The 14270-nt window shown below is 41.2% G+C and overlaps 2 protein-coding genes across 4 annotated transcripts in view; one reads left to right on the top strand and one right to left on the bottom strand.

Annotated features, from left to right (window-relative positions):
• Positions 1–6010, top strand: part of CLTC (clathrin heavy chain) — a 66280-nt gene extending 60270 nt beyond the window's left edge. For both annotated transcript variants that reach the window (XM_067020450.1, XM_059047672.2), the window contains one exon: positions 3409–6010. In XM_067020450.1, coding sequence (XP_066876551.1) covers positions 3409–3443 — 35 coding nt within the window. In that variant the 3' untranslated portion in view covers positions 3444–6010. The remainder of the gene's footprint in view (positions 1–3408) is intronic.
• Positions 3487–14257, bottom strand: PTRH2 (peptidyl-tRNA hydrolase 2). 2 transcript variants are annotated; one of them, XM_067020455.1, is made up of 2 exons: positions 14173–14257; positions 3487–4116 (listed from the first exon to the last, which is right to left on the bottom strand). In XM_067020455.1, the coding sequence occupies exon 2, from the start codon at positions 4114–4116 to the stop codon at positions 3577–3579; it is 540 nt and encodes a 179-aa protein (XP_066876556.1). In that variant the 5' UTR covers positions 14173–14257; the 3' UTR covers positions 3487–3576. The 2 variants fall into 2 exon arrangements, with proteins under 2 accessions (XP_066876556.1, XP_058903767.1); XM_059047784.2 differs by having other exon boundaries at positions 14154–14244.
• Between the last annotated feature and the right edge of the window lie 13 nt (positions 14258–14270).

Genomic DNA, 14270 nt, shown 5'->3' with positions numbered 1-14270 from the left:
GTTTAAATTACAAAACACCTAGCTCAATACTAGGCAGTAGTGCTGTACGATAAGAGACAATGAATTGGTAATATGCTGTAATTTAAGGGATCTTCCCTAACTTTCCTCTGAATAGGATGATGGTCGATGGTCTGGGAGAAGGAACTAAAAACAGAAAACCAAAAGTACCAAGAGCTCTTTACCACTCTCTAAAAGTAACTAAAACAGGAGGGAAGAAGGGGAAGGAGATTCACAGGAAACTTTTCAGGAGGTAAACATGCTTTTTCAGTTATCTGCCTCCCTAGGAACACTTCTTCCTCCTCCTCCCTAGTATCCAAATATAGACATTATACCAAAGAAAATGTGCTAATTGTTGACAGTCATTTCTACAGACATTAGTACAATAGCAAGAGACTAATGATCTCCAAGTAGGGCTGCTTTAATTTTCCATAAATTGATTTAGTCATGCAGATATATTCTCACTGTCGTGCAGGGGTCCCCAGCCCCTGGGGACCTGTTGGGAATGGGGCCTCACAGCAGGAGGTGAGCAGCGGGCCAGCGAGCAAAGCTTCACCTGTATTTACAGCTGCTCCCCATTGCTCGCATTACCGCCTGAACTCCACCTCCTGTCAGATCAGAAGCAGCATTAGGTTCTCATAGGAGCATGAACCCTACTGTGAACTGCACATGCAACGGATCTAGGTTGCGTGTTCCTTGGGAGAATCTTATGTCTGATGGTCTGAGGTGGAGCTGAGGTGGTGACGCTAGCACTGGGGAGTGGCTGCAAATACAGATGATCATTAGCAGAGAGGCTTGACTGCAGACTCATCAAAACCCTATCAGTGAGTGGCAAGTGAAAACAAGCTCAGGGCTCCCAGTGATTCTGCGTTATTGTGAGCTGTATAATTATTTCATTATATATTACAATAGAATAATAAAGCGCACAATAAATGTAATGTGCGTGAATCATCCCCAAACCACCCCCTGCCCCCACCCCAGTCCGTTTAAAAATTGTCTTCCATGAAACCAGTCCCTCCTGCCAAAAAGGTTGGGGACTGCTGCTGTAGCGGTTCTCCAACTTTTTCTTAGGATCCTTTTTATACTCAAATTACTGAAGATCCCAAAGAGCTCTAGTTTATGTGGGGTTTTATCTATTCATACTTACTGTGTTTTAGTAGTTAAAACAGTTTTTTTAAACTATTAACCATTTAAATATGACTAATGAACTCATTGAACGTTAACATAAGCAATAATGAATTAACCATATTTCCCCAACCAAAAGTCAAGCAAGAAGAATGGCATTGTACTATTTTTTACAAGTCTCTTTAAAGTTCATTGTACCAGAAGACTCCTGGACTCATATCTACTTCTGCATTCAATCTGTTTTGTTTTGAAGTATATGAAGAAAATCTGGCCTCATACAGATATTTAATAAGGAAAGGAAGGAGTATTTTAATAGCCTTTCCAGATACTTGTGGTTAGTTGAAATGTGGACTTTGAAATCATGAAGATGAACTTTTTGTAGTTATATCTGCCAAACATCCAGGTCTGGTTAACTAGATTTTGTCAGTTCTTGCAACGAAAAATGTTTGAGGACAAAAGCAGCTAGTTCAGCTCAGGACTCAGCCACAACTGTTTTTCCTCAAGATGACAGTCACACTTCAGTGTGCACCAAGTGTCTGATGTTACATAAAATATAAAGACAAACAGTCAAGGATCAAATTTAATAATTTTTTTACTGCTTCATCAAGGACATGAAGTGAATTTTTTTCTTTTTAAGCTAAGTGTAGGGCAGTGAAAACTACAGTGACTACTTGTACAGGTAGGTGCCCCTGCCTTGATTTGTGAAAGGTGCCAGCAGTATTACCCACCATTGCTTTTTTTATCATCACTGCAAATGTCAAAATAGTGGAAAAGGAAAAGAATATCCTAGTATTAGGAAAATTGTTTTGACACCCCCCCCCCCCGCAAGTGTCTTAGAGACCCCAAGGGCTCTGCAGAGTATACTTTGTGGACCATAAGGTTATGAACCCTATAAAATAAATATGAAAGTACAGGTGAGCTAGAAAACAAACATGATGTTTCCATAACTACCAGAATTTGTGTACCATTCATCCTAGTAGATATGCCATGATTTATTAAAATTACTTACATCAGCCACGGCAGACCATCCTGTTGGGAATGCACTTTTGAACCGAGAACCATCAGTCTCCGAGGCAAGCCTCAGAAATTACTGGAGCCAGAATCATACATTTAGGATTGGGTTCTCTTCAACTCAGTTACATGCTGTTGTGTCACTTTCCAATCCAGTATAAACATTCTATTTAGAAACAGTTGCTATTGTGGCATCCTTCTCAGTTGCAATTTCTTCTGTGCTGTCAGATGCCACTGTAAACGATAAAACTGACAAAATAGAACGTTTAAGACTGGCTGCAGTAGTCTGTAGTGTTCTGCCCAGACTCCACTGACCTTAGAGCTTGCAGTTGTGCTATACTACTGCTAATGTTGAAGTTAAGTGCTAACTAATGCTAATGCTGAAGTTAACCATGGAGAGCTGCAGTCACTTAACATGTGCCTGTTACCAAAATTCTCCCTGACATCATCATAGTTCTTAGGGATATACTGAATTTAGAAATCCTGTCAAGATCCCCCTAAAGAAGGCTTTCAAGAAAAATGGCTTTTTGCAAAAAAGAGATCAGGAAGCTATGTGACTCTTGGGAGCTGGAACCTTCATATTCTGGGCAGCTGGTATAACATAGTAATTATTGGAATTATGTCATGCTAAGTGTGTAACGATCAAAAGGGAAATAAGGTGCCCTTAAATAACTGTCCAGTTCCTTAAGTTCTAGGTAAAGAAATAGTGGGATGCTGGGATAAGCTACATTCACTTTACAATTACCATAAATTCTTACGTGGGCCCATTATCACCTTCAAGGTCCATACAAGTCACTTTGCAAGTTTCAGTGTCTTCATTGTTAGGAAAGGGTTGGGGGGAACTAAAGAGATGTAGGACCACTGCTGAGAAACTTTAGCCAGTGTGGGTCAGGGAATGAACATGAAACACAGCGTGGGTGGGTTATATCAGTGCTGTAAAACCTCAGCTTTAAGACAAATCCACAAAGTTAGATTTTAAACCCATGATCTATTAATAATATAGGCAGTCATCCAAAAACTGAAGGCAGGAAAAACAAACTACAGTTTGCACCTAATGGTAGTACCCCTGACCCCTGATCTTCCAAGGGGGGTAATAGAAGAGCTATTAACACACAAAGGGACCGAACCACACATAGGAAATGCTGTTTCCCACCTCATAATCCAATTTTATTGTGACCTTTGCCTCTCATCTTAAATATTTCTTGTTTCAGCACCCATCTCTTGAACCACCAGGACTATTTATTAACCAAACTTTTTTTTTTTTTTTTTTTCCAGCCCAAGATAACTGTGTAACCAGGCCAAGTACATGATAGAAGAACACAGGAACGGATTTTCATCTCAAGAATACATAAGTTGGGGGAAAAAATTCAGCTTTTATTGTTAGAATTTGACAGTTTCAAACCCTTGTGGTGGTGGGATGACCATCATCATACAATATTCCACCTAGTAAAGTTTTAGGTGACCAGTGACCTTGTCAATTAGGTCTACTGGTCCTGGCCCAATTCCTAGAACAGTTTGAGAGCCTGGTGCAATCTGAGTAAGTCCTGCATCTTGGATTAAACTTACAGTCAGTCCCAGCATTTTTGCATGGGTCAGTAATTCAACTAGAGTTTCTTCATCAGGAGCTCTGACCACCACTTTGGGCTGGCCACAGTATTCCCATCGTTTGAGTAATTCAGGGTTTCTCCTTTGAATTTGCTTGTAGGCGGAAACAGCAGCATGAGAACACTGGGCAGCCACTTTCCCTTTTCCCATCTTTAAGTCATTTCGAACCACAAGAATCATTTTGTACTCCCCACCCTCTCCTAAGGTGCTTGCTTCTGTTCTGGTGTCAGTGTCAGTCTCGCTCACCGAGCTCTTGGGGATCATTCCAAAGCGTACTCGGAGTCCCCAGCCCAGGCACATGCCACAAGCAACTCCGGCAGCCAAGCTGAGTGCACCAGGATTAGTCAAATATTCCATAACCAAGGGTTTGGAGAGCATCTGAAAGGAAAAAGAAGTTGTCACTATCTAGCAGTGGAAAGTTACAGGCTTACCAGATAAAACATCCTCACAGTATATGAGCAGCAATATTTTAATTCTTCCAGAAAAAAGGCAAAATATGTTTTGGATCTTAGGCATGTACTATCTTTTCTCCCCCGTGTACTAGAAAAGGTTCAAAAATACAGGTGAAGCAATTTAGGTCATTTTGAATCTCAATGTGAGGAGTACATCTCTTTCTTGGATACAACAAAGCTCCGTTCCTCAATTTTTGCTAAGTCTTGTGGAGAAAGGAAATGTTCTGTTTTACCAAGATGCCTAAAGGATCTAGAGAAACCAAGATTACCTCACTCTTTCTGGAATATAGTGAGTGCTTATTTACTTGTGTCTTCCTACTGCATTAATTCTTAATGGAGATGGTACCAACCCCTCAGAGAAGTTCCTGGTTGTCACACCAATGGGCCTGGAGTGAGGTGCGCTGCTGACATTTACTAGACCTTGGCATGGAATGCTAAAAGCCTTACATGTGAAGATTTGTCCCACCGGACATTACTGTAGATGAAAAACTATTAATGTCTGAGAGTAGAACCCAATTTCATTTTGCATATGGACACAAAGTATTTTTTGCATAGTTTTAACAAACTCAATTTACCAGTAGTATAACTATCATATAAATCAGTAGTATAACTATCATATAAATCAAAGTTATATAACTATCATATAAATCTGGATTTATCCTTACTATTTTAGAAATTCCTATTACCCCAGCAAAGCTGTTCATGGTATTTGAATCATCAATAAAGCACTTATATCAGTCTACATTTGAGGCTGTTGGATTCATGACGCTTCAGTGTATAGGCACAAACAGTCATATCAGTTTCTTCTAGTGGAATAAATAGTATCTAAGCATTTATACATTGAAATACAGGGGGCCAGCATGTTTGCAGAACATATAAGTGGTGCCCTTGGAATTGTACAGTGCATAATCTGTGTGGCATTTATGGCAGTCCTGGAAATACATATTTTACCATAAAGTTCTTTTTTATTCTTTTTGTTAAAATTAGAACATATTAATGTTTTTGAAATTATATGGTAGTTAAAGTATGCAATGTTATCAAATATTTTAAAATGAGGATAATACAGGGAATCTTAAACTTTTTTGAGATGTAATTCACATACTATAAAATTCACCTCTTTAGTGTACAATTCAGTGTTTTTTCATATATCTACAATGTTGTACAACCATCACCACTACCTAATTCCACAACATTTTCACTGCCCCCAAAAGAAACCCCTACACCCATTAGTAGTCCCTTCCCATTTCTCCGTCCCGCAGTCTCTGGTAACCACTACGCTACTTTGTCCTTATGGATTTGCCTATTCTGGACAATTATACAAATCAAACCATACAACATGTGGCCTTTTGTTTCAGGCTTCTATCATCCAGCATAATATTTTCAAGGTTCATTCACACTGTAGCATGTATCAATACTTCATTCCTTTTTTGCTGATGAATAATATCCCATTGTATGGGTATACCACATATTATTTATCTATTCCATCAGTTGATGGACATCTGGGTTGTTTCTACCTTTTGGCTATTATGAATAATGCTATAAATACAAGTTTTTGTGTGGACATCTGTTTTCATTTGTCTTGGGCTTATACCTAGAAGTCTTAACTGCTAGGTCATATAGCAACTCTGTAACTTTGAGGACCTGCCAAACTATTATCTAAAATGGCTATACCATTTTGCATTCATTGCAAGTGACTTTATTTTTAAAAAACTGTGTTGGGCCTGGTAGGCTAGTGCCTTATGACTCAAGTCTCTAATTCGGAAACAAAAAAACCAATGCCTTTGCAAACAGATTTTCATATAAGTCATGGCTGTCTCCAGATCTCAAAGAAGGATTGGGAGGATTATGAGATAAACCGGGCTAACAGACCTTCAGTAATTGTTAGAGAATGATGGAGTACACTTAATATCTGAAGGAAAAGAAAATGACTATAAATTCTTCTGTCTCCAAACTATAAAAATATAATTTAACACATTACACTGCTGTACTATGTATCTCGCTTTTCTAAGTCAAACATACAGTTAATAAAAAAGTGAAACAACCCAATATCCCCACATTTGCAATCTCAAATTCAAACTCTGCCCTCCCCAGAACAAAACTAATTTCCCCGAAATTGCTACTTAATGTTATAAAACCTGTATCTCCACTTCCTTGGAGTCCATTAGAATCCTTTACTATTCAGACCTACCAAAAAAACTCTGCATTTTATAGTAGTTCATGCATCTCCTTCTCTAGTTGGATCCTGTCTGGAGCTACTTTTTTTTTTTTTTTTTTTTTTTAAATGGTTCAGTTTCTCCATATCCTCACTAACACTTGTTATTTTCTTTCTTTCTTTTTTAAAATGTATTTATTTTTGGCTGGGTTGGGTCTTCGTTGCTGCGCACGAGCTTCCTCTAGTTGTGCAAGCAGGGGCTACTCTTCATTGTGGTGCATAGGCTTCTCATTGTGGTGGCTTCTCTTATGTTGCGGAGCATGGGCTCTAGGTGCGTGGGCTTCAGCAGTTGTAGCACGCGGGCTCAGTAGTTGTGGCTCATGGGCTCTAGAGCGCAGGCTCAGTAGCTGTGGTGCACGGGCTTACGTGCTCCGCGGTGTGTGGGATCTTCCTGGACCAGGGCTCGAACCCGTGTCCCCTGCGTTGGCAGGCGGATTCTTAACCACTGTGCCACCAGGGAAGTCCCTGGAGCTGCCTTCTTAAATGGCCAACTTTTACAGATACAGAGGCAGGAATACCAGGACAATGTGGTGAGGAACATATTTCCAGAATAGTTGATAGCACTCTGAGACAATATGTCCATTAGTTTCGGCAAAAAACTAATATGGGGTAGTTGTGGGGCAGAAGCTAGTTTGAGGTGGGGTCAAGAAAGAGAAAGTGAAAGCAAATGAGAAAGAAAAAGCAACAGATACAAGGGGCTGTGAAGAAAAAGGAAAGGTTTTTTTTCCCCTTAGGATGGAAAGATGAGTATATACAAATGTTGAACATATTTAAATGTTAATGGATGGATCCAGAGAAAAGGTAGGTAGATGCTCAAGATAGGGAAAGAATAATAATACAAAGCAGTAGGTGGGGGCTTCCCTGGTGGCGCAGTGGTTGGGAGTCCACCTGCTGATGCAGGGGGCGTGGGTTCATGCCCCGGTCCGGGAGGATCCCACGTGCCACGGAGCGGCTGGGCCTGTGAGCCGTGGCCGCTGGGCCTGCACGTCCAGAGCCTGTGCTCCGCAGAGGGAGAGGCCACAACAGTGAGAGGCCCGCGTACGGGGGGTGGGGGGAAGCAGTAGGTGGGAGGCACCTAAGTCCCTGTGAAGAACTCCCTGTGAAGAGATTTGGTCTTGGAAAGAAGGGACACCTTTCCCAATGTGACAGGTTTAGATGCAGGTAGGGCTGTAGATTTGGAAGCAGGAAATTGTTCCCTGGAGGGAGTTATTTTGTACAAAAGTCAAGCTGGAGTTGAGAAGAGGAAGACTGAAATAAAAGTTACAGCAAAACACAGCAGGATTGCAGAGGAACGTTGAAAACATGCTTAGGATTAGTAATGATTTTATAACAGTACCATACCTACAAGTTATGATCTTCTCAGCAATACTTAGCAGCCTGAGTATAGGTAAAAATATAGAAGAGATGACTTCATACTTCACAGAGAAAATAGAAGCCAGAAGACTAAAACCACATAATCACTGTCTCCAAACATATGAACTAAATCTGCTGCACCTATATTCTTCCTTCATCATCCCCATCTACGACAGATAGTTGGATTTATCCAAGTTTGAATTCTACTAAGAGTAAGCACCAAGACACAAGGGCATAAGGGAATTTAGGGTGAGGGCAAGAATGTTTGAAATGATAAGCCATGAAATCCACATTCTTAGAAAATGATTTAAGGACAGGAAAGTGACAGAGGATATGCACATGCTATTAAGGTATGATGGAAGTAAGCTGGAAAGGCAGATGGCTATGGTTAGAGAGAGATGTCTGGGGTTTTGAGTTTGGAAATGGAACATTATAACGTGACAAAAGTCCTGAGTGTAGCTACAGAAATAGGTTATTGAATCATAGTCAGAAGTGCGTCATTAAGCTCATCTGCTTTCTTAATTCTTTTATTTTTTTTTTTTTTTTTGTGGTATGCGGGCCTCTCACCGCTGTGGCCTCTCCCGCTGCGGGGCACAGGCTCCGGATGCGCAGGCCCAGCGGCCATGGCTCACGGGCCCAGCCGCTCCGCGGCATGCGGGATCCTCCCGGACCGGGGCACGAACCCGTATCCCCTGCACTGGCAGGCGGACCCTCAACCACTGCGCCACCAGGGAAGCCCTTAATTCTTTTATTTTTAAGATATATTGCCTCCTTCCTCCCACAAATATGAACTGATTCTGCTCTAGGATCTGGGGGAATACAGGAGCACACAAAGGAGAAGAAGTCCCTTCTCTCATGAAGCTTACGTTCTGCTAGTGGTTTAGAGATGACTCAGTCCTAATTTTGAATTTCTTTCATTTTATTTTAAGAAAACTTCATGTTGTCATAGCTCAAAGCTTCAATGGTACTCTGAATGTATTGTGTCATTTGATCCACATAACTGTAAGAAGTTAGCATTAATTCTGTATATTGAAAATGAGGAAACTGAGGCAAAGAGAAGTTAAAGAAAACCCAAACGTTTGCTGACTTCCTATGTACCAGACACATACTTTGTTAGACTAGGAATACAGTGAACAATACAGGCCACTGCCAGTTGTTCACAGATGAGTGGAGGAGAAGACAAATAATTACATGGATGGTAAATGTTATGAAAAGGCATTAGGGAGGACTTCCCTGGTGGTCCAGTGCTTAAGAATCTGCCTTCCGGGACTTCCTGGTGGTGCAGTGGTTAAGAATCTGCCTGCCAATGCAGGGGACATGGGTTCGATCCCTGGTCCGGGAAGATCCTACATGCCACAGAACAACTAAACCCATGTGCCACAACTACTGAGCCTGTGCTCTAGAGCCCTTGAGCCACAACTACCGAGCCCACGCACCACAACCACTGAAGCCCATGCACCTAGAACCCATGCTCCACAACAAGAGAAGCCACCGCAATGAGAAGCCCGTGCACCGCAACAGAGAGGAGACCCTGCTCACCACAACTAGAGAAAGCTGGCATGCAGCAACAAAGACCCAAAGCAGCCAAAAAAAAAAAAAAGAAAGACAAGTCTGTCTTCTAATGCAGGAGACACAGGTTCAATATCTGGTTGGGAAACTAAGATCCCACATGCCGCGGGGCAACTAAGCCTGTGTGCTGCAACTACTGAGCCCACGTGCCGCAGCTACAGAGCTTATGTGCTCTGGAGCCCACATGCTATAACTAGAGAGCCTGCGAGCCGCAACTACTGAGCCCTCGTGCCAAAACTAGAGAGCCCGTGCATAACAACTACAGAGAAGTCCGTGCGCCACAACGAAGAACCTGTGCACTGCAACAAAAGATCCCACGTGCCGAAACTAAGACCTGACACAGCCATAAATAAATATATACATATATACATACATAAATATATTTTTTTAAAAAGGTGTTGGGAGGTACATAAAGTGCTTTAGCTCAGTGTAGGAGGTCAGGGAAGGCCTCGTTGAAGAAATATTTAAAATGCAACAAAGGATCAGTAAGAAGATAGAAGGATGGAAGATCATTTCAGGCAGAAAGAACACCAAGTGGGCAGGCCAGTGGAGAGAAATACAACATGTCAAATGACCTGAAAGCAGTCCAGACTGCTGGAAGATGCAGAGAACAAAGTGAGAAAGAAGGGCAGATCACAGAAGGCCTTGTAAGCCATGTTAGACGGTTTGGAATTTACCCTAAGGACAATGAGAAGCTGCTGCAGGGAAATGATTTTTGTTTTCTAAGAGATCACCTGGAACTTCAGTATAAAGAATGAATTAGACGCTGGTAAGAACAGATACAGGGGATTGACCAGGAGGCTGCTATAATGTAATCATAGTAACAGTTAATAATTGCTAAATTAGGTTTTATATTAGGTATATATTAGGTATTGACACTCTACATGAATTGTCTCCTTCAATGTTCCCAACAGTCCTTTAAGGTAAATACAGAATTATTATCCCCATTTTTAAAGATGTGAAAATTGGGGTACAGAGAATATAAGTAGCTCACCCAAGTTCACAAAGCTAAGTAAATGGCAGCCTGACTCCAGAGCCTGTGTTCTTAACACTACTCTGTTGTCTTTCCCAGTAGTCTAGATGAGATGACAGTCACTCAGAGAAGAGTAGTGACAATGTGAAAGGAAAGAAGTGGCTGAGGCACACCTGTATGATTTGGTGACTCACTGGAAGTCTGATGATAAAAGAAAGGGAGAAGTTTAGAATGACACCTAGATTTGAACAAATGGAGATTGGAAGTGTACTATTTACTGATGAAGGGATTCTGGTGAAAGAGAAGGTTTGAAAGTAAAACATACGAAAGTCAGTTTTAGATATATTACGCCTGGTTTGACCAAAAGACATCCTGGTTGAGATGTCCAGGAAAAAAAAAAGATATATCATTTAAGAGGTCAGAAGATAAGCTTAGGCTAGAAATACATATTTAAAAGAAATTAACATATAACTGAGGTTACTGAAGTGATGAAAGTGGGTAAGGCCACTGGGTCAAGTATATCGAGGGAAGAAACGGCTAAACAGAACCCTGAGGAAACAAGCATTTAGGGATAAAGGAGAAGGAATGACCAGAGGGTCATAAATGGTTAAGTCATCAGCACCTAGTTTCAGTCCTCTTTCACTGGTGTGCCTAAAATGGTGACAGGGCTGTACTGACATGACTCTAGATGCCTTTGCAGCCACAAAAAAAGAAAATAAAATTTAATTCTTATTAGAACCCACATTATCTCATAATGCATCTATCATTTAGTTACTACATGATGCTTACATATCAGCAGGACTTCTCTCTGAAAATCTAACAACCAGACTACAAATAGAATAAATATTCAATTATATATATATACACAATACACACACACACCCTTCTATATCAAGAATTAGAAGGATTCTCTGTACCAATTTCTAGGTTGCAAAGTAACCAAATATCCCACATACCAGACTCAGGCACTATCTGGAGAAAGGAACTACACATAGAGTATATGTTGAATATACTCATCTAAAAGGTCATGACGGAAAGTTTCTCATTTTCTCAGCTTTATTTAAAACAGATATATCAGTAACAGTCATCATAAACAAAAAGCAGAAAAAGTTCCAGAAATAACCAAGCTTGTTTATCACTTCTGCCCCATATCTTATGAAGTCTCTAAATCTAAAATGTTGAAATTAATACTAGCATCTCTATTCTTTAGGATGTTCTAATCTCCTATCAGCCTGATCAGATCAACATCTAACACTTGTAAAAAGTGTTTCAGCCTGTCCCCTTTTCTGCATATCTATTATAAACATATATCAATAAACCCAGTGCTTGAGACTAAGGTAAAAATAACTATCTTAGTCTCATTGACAATCCCGGGCAATGACGGCACTGCCAAACGAACATGTCCTATAAAACCCTCCTCCTCTTGGTGCCTTCTAATTTCTCAGCCAGATTAAACCTCTTTCACCAATGCTTGTGATTCCATTACCTTCTGAAGCATGCTACCCCCATTTATCCTGTTCCACTGGCTACTGCCCCTTGGCCTTTTCCAACCTAAAAACCCTCTTTGACCCTTAAACCACTGCCTCACTTTTCCTCTTCCCTTCATCTCTACACTTCTTCAGTTACCTGTCTCCCTTCCCCACTCAACTGAAACTGCTAAGGAATCAGATACTAGCTAATTGCCAAATGCAGTTTGCCTCTTTTTAGGCCTCATCTTGAGTTTTCTGCACCACTCACTGATAACTTTTCTTTAAGCTTTCTTCCCTTGAATTCTTTAACCCAACCCTATTATCATCCTACCTTTCTGATACCTTTTTTCCAGTCTCCTTTTCTGGCCATATGTCCTCTGTTGGCCCCTGATGTATGTATTACCCAAGCTTACACATTTGGCCCTCTTTTCAGTCTGTACCTATGTTGTCCTATACAGCAACCATTAGCCAAACGTAGTCATTTAAACTTAAATTAAAACTAAATGAAAATTCAGTTCTTCAGTTACATTTAACCATATTTCAAGTGCTCAATAGCTCAACAGCTTAAAAGTGGCTAGGTGCCACTCTATGAGTTAGCAAGATATGGAACATTTCCATGACTGCAGAAAGTTCTATTGGACAGTGCTGGTTTATATACTCTCTTTCCATTCAATCAATCAATCAATCAATGTTTACTGAGGGCCTATTGTGCACAGTTCTGGACGCTGGAGAAGCACACTGAACAATCTAGTAGGAGATAGACAATAAATAGTTTGTGAAATGAAGAATCCCACTCATTCCTGAATCAACAAATGCTGAGGATTCCTAGAGCGTCTCCCTGGGCGCCACACTTGAACTTCCAGCTTCTGCTGGATTTCACCACTTAGATGTCTGTGAAGTGGTCTAAACTGTGTCCTACACTGAACTCAGTATCTTCCCTTCCCTCTCAAACTTCCTGTAATCTTTCCATATTTGGTTCACTTGTGCCCTAGTTCATCCTAGTCCATCTGCCATTATAATTAATTGTACTTCTAAAGCACTAATCTGATCCTGTAATTTCTCTTTTCGAAAATCACTGGATACAAGCCTAAGGAATAAGGAAACCAAGTCCCCCTAAAACTGAGTCCCTTACCGAGTTTATGATTAATCTCTCTATCCAAAACTTTATCCCCTTTCTTGTCCGCTGTGACCTCAACCCTGCACTAACTGAATACTAACCAACCAGAGTTGATGACTAAAACTGTTGTTGTCAATACACTAAAACTGCTGTTGTAGATATCATCTACCACTCAGGTTGTTTCTCCAGGGCAAGATAGAGCTAACAGATCTCGAGCCATAGACCACCTGGCCAGAGAATCATAAACCAGAGACATCCTGACTCCTGAAACTACAATTAAGGAAAGTCACAGAAATGTTACAAGGCGATTAATTCCAGCCTCTTTGTTCTTCCCCTTTAAAAAAATCCCTAACTCAAACACCAAGTTGGAGTGGATTTGAGGCTTGTCTCCCACTCCCTTGCTTGGGGCCCTGCAATAAAGACCGTGCTTTCTTTCACCACAACCCGGTTCAGTACCCTTTGGGTACCCGTTTGCTACCCGTTGGGTGAGTGGACCCAACTTCGGTGGGGTAACAATAAAACATAAATCCCTTCGCAGGCATTCAAAGAACTACACAATTTGGTTTCAACCTACTCTATCCTCCTCTCCTGCTGCAGTGTACTTACTATTCAGCCACACCAAATGACTAGGTATTTTCAAGCAGCAATCTCTCCCTGAAATAATTTTCTCCACTTAAACACACAAAAAATCCTCCTCACCCATGAAGGTGTAGTTCAAACCAAACCTGTCTCTTAAGTCTTTACCACCCCACAGTCAGTCTTAATTATTTACTTTCCAGAGCCGCTGTAACAATAACACATAACCACTGTGCATAATTCTCAACGTCTAGTACAGTGCCTGGGATTGTTAAAATATTAAATACTCTTTTAGACATTATGTCTGTGTGACACAGGGAGGAAATTTTTCGATCATATTCTTAGAGGCCTTTTCTTTCCTCGTAGGCCTCAACAACTTGCTACGCTGTGGGTACTCAATAAATACTCAGCAGAGTGTGAGGCCTGCTCGGTATTTTCTCACATTCTGAGGGAATCCATCAACGCTGCCTCAATGGAGGCGTTGCCTGGGAACTAGAAATTCTGGGTCCTTCCCCTCCCCAGCAGCTTGGTCCTTTCTTCCAAAAGACGACTGGCCGAACCGGAACAGTGGCTCCGGCGGCCACTGGGCGGAAGACAGTTTACAAAGGAGAAGATGAAAGGGTGAGAGGGTGTTTATAAAATTAGATGGGAAGAAACATTCCAATTGGAGACAGAATGAAGAACATCCCCCTACCTGTGAGAGGCTAACCTACCCAGAGGACCTCTCCTCCGTCTCAGTCGCGGCTTTGCGTTCTTCACTTTTGGGTAGCGAACACGCTTCTCTCGCGCGAGTTACCCCTTCCGGGATTCC

This window comes from Kogia breviceps, chromosome 19, assembly GCF_026419965.1.
Source record: "Kogia breviceps isolate mKogBre1 chromosome 19, mKogBre1 haplotype 1, whole genome shotgun sequence".
NCBI lineage: Eukaryota > Metazoa > Chordata > Mammalia > Artiodactyla > Physeteridae > Kogia > Kogia breviceps.
Note: the sequence above shows the minus strand (reverse complement) of the source record. Positions and strands in the feature narration are given on the sequence as shown.

Bases quoted from the DNA above. Each gene is read 5' to 3' on its own strand.
- PTRH2 (XM_067020455.1), bottom strand. From the start codon at position 4,116: ATGCTCTCCAAACCCTTGGTTATGGAATATTTGACTAATCCTGGTGCA.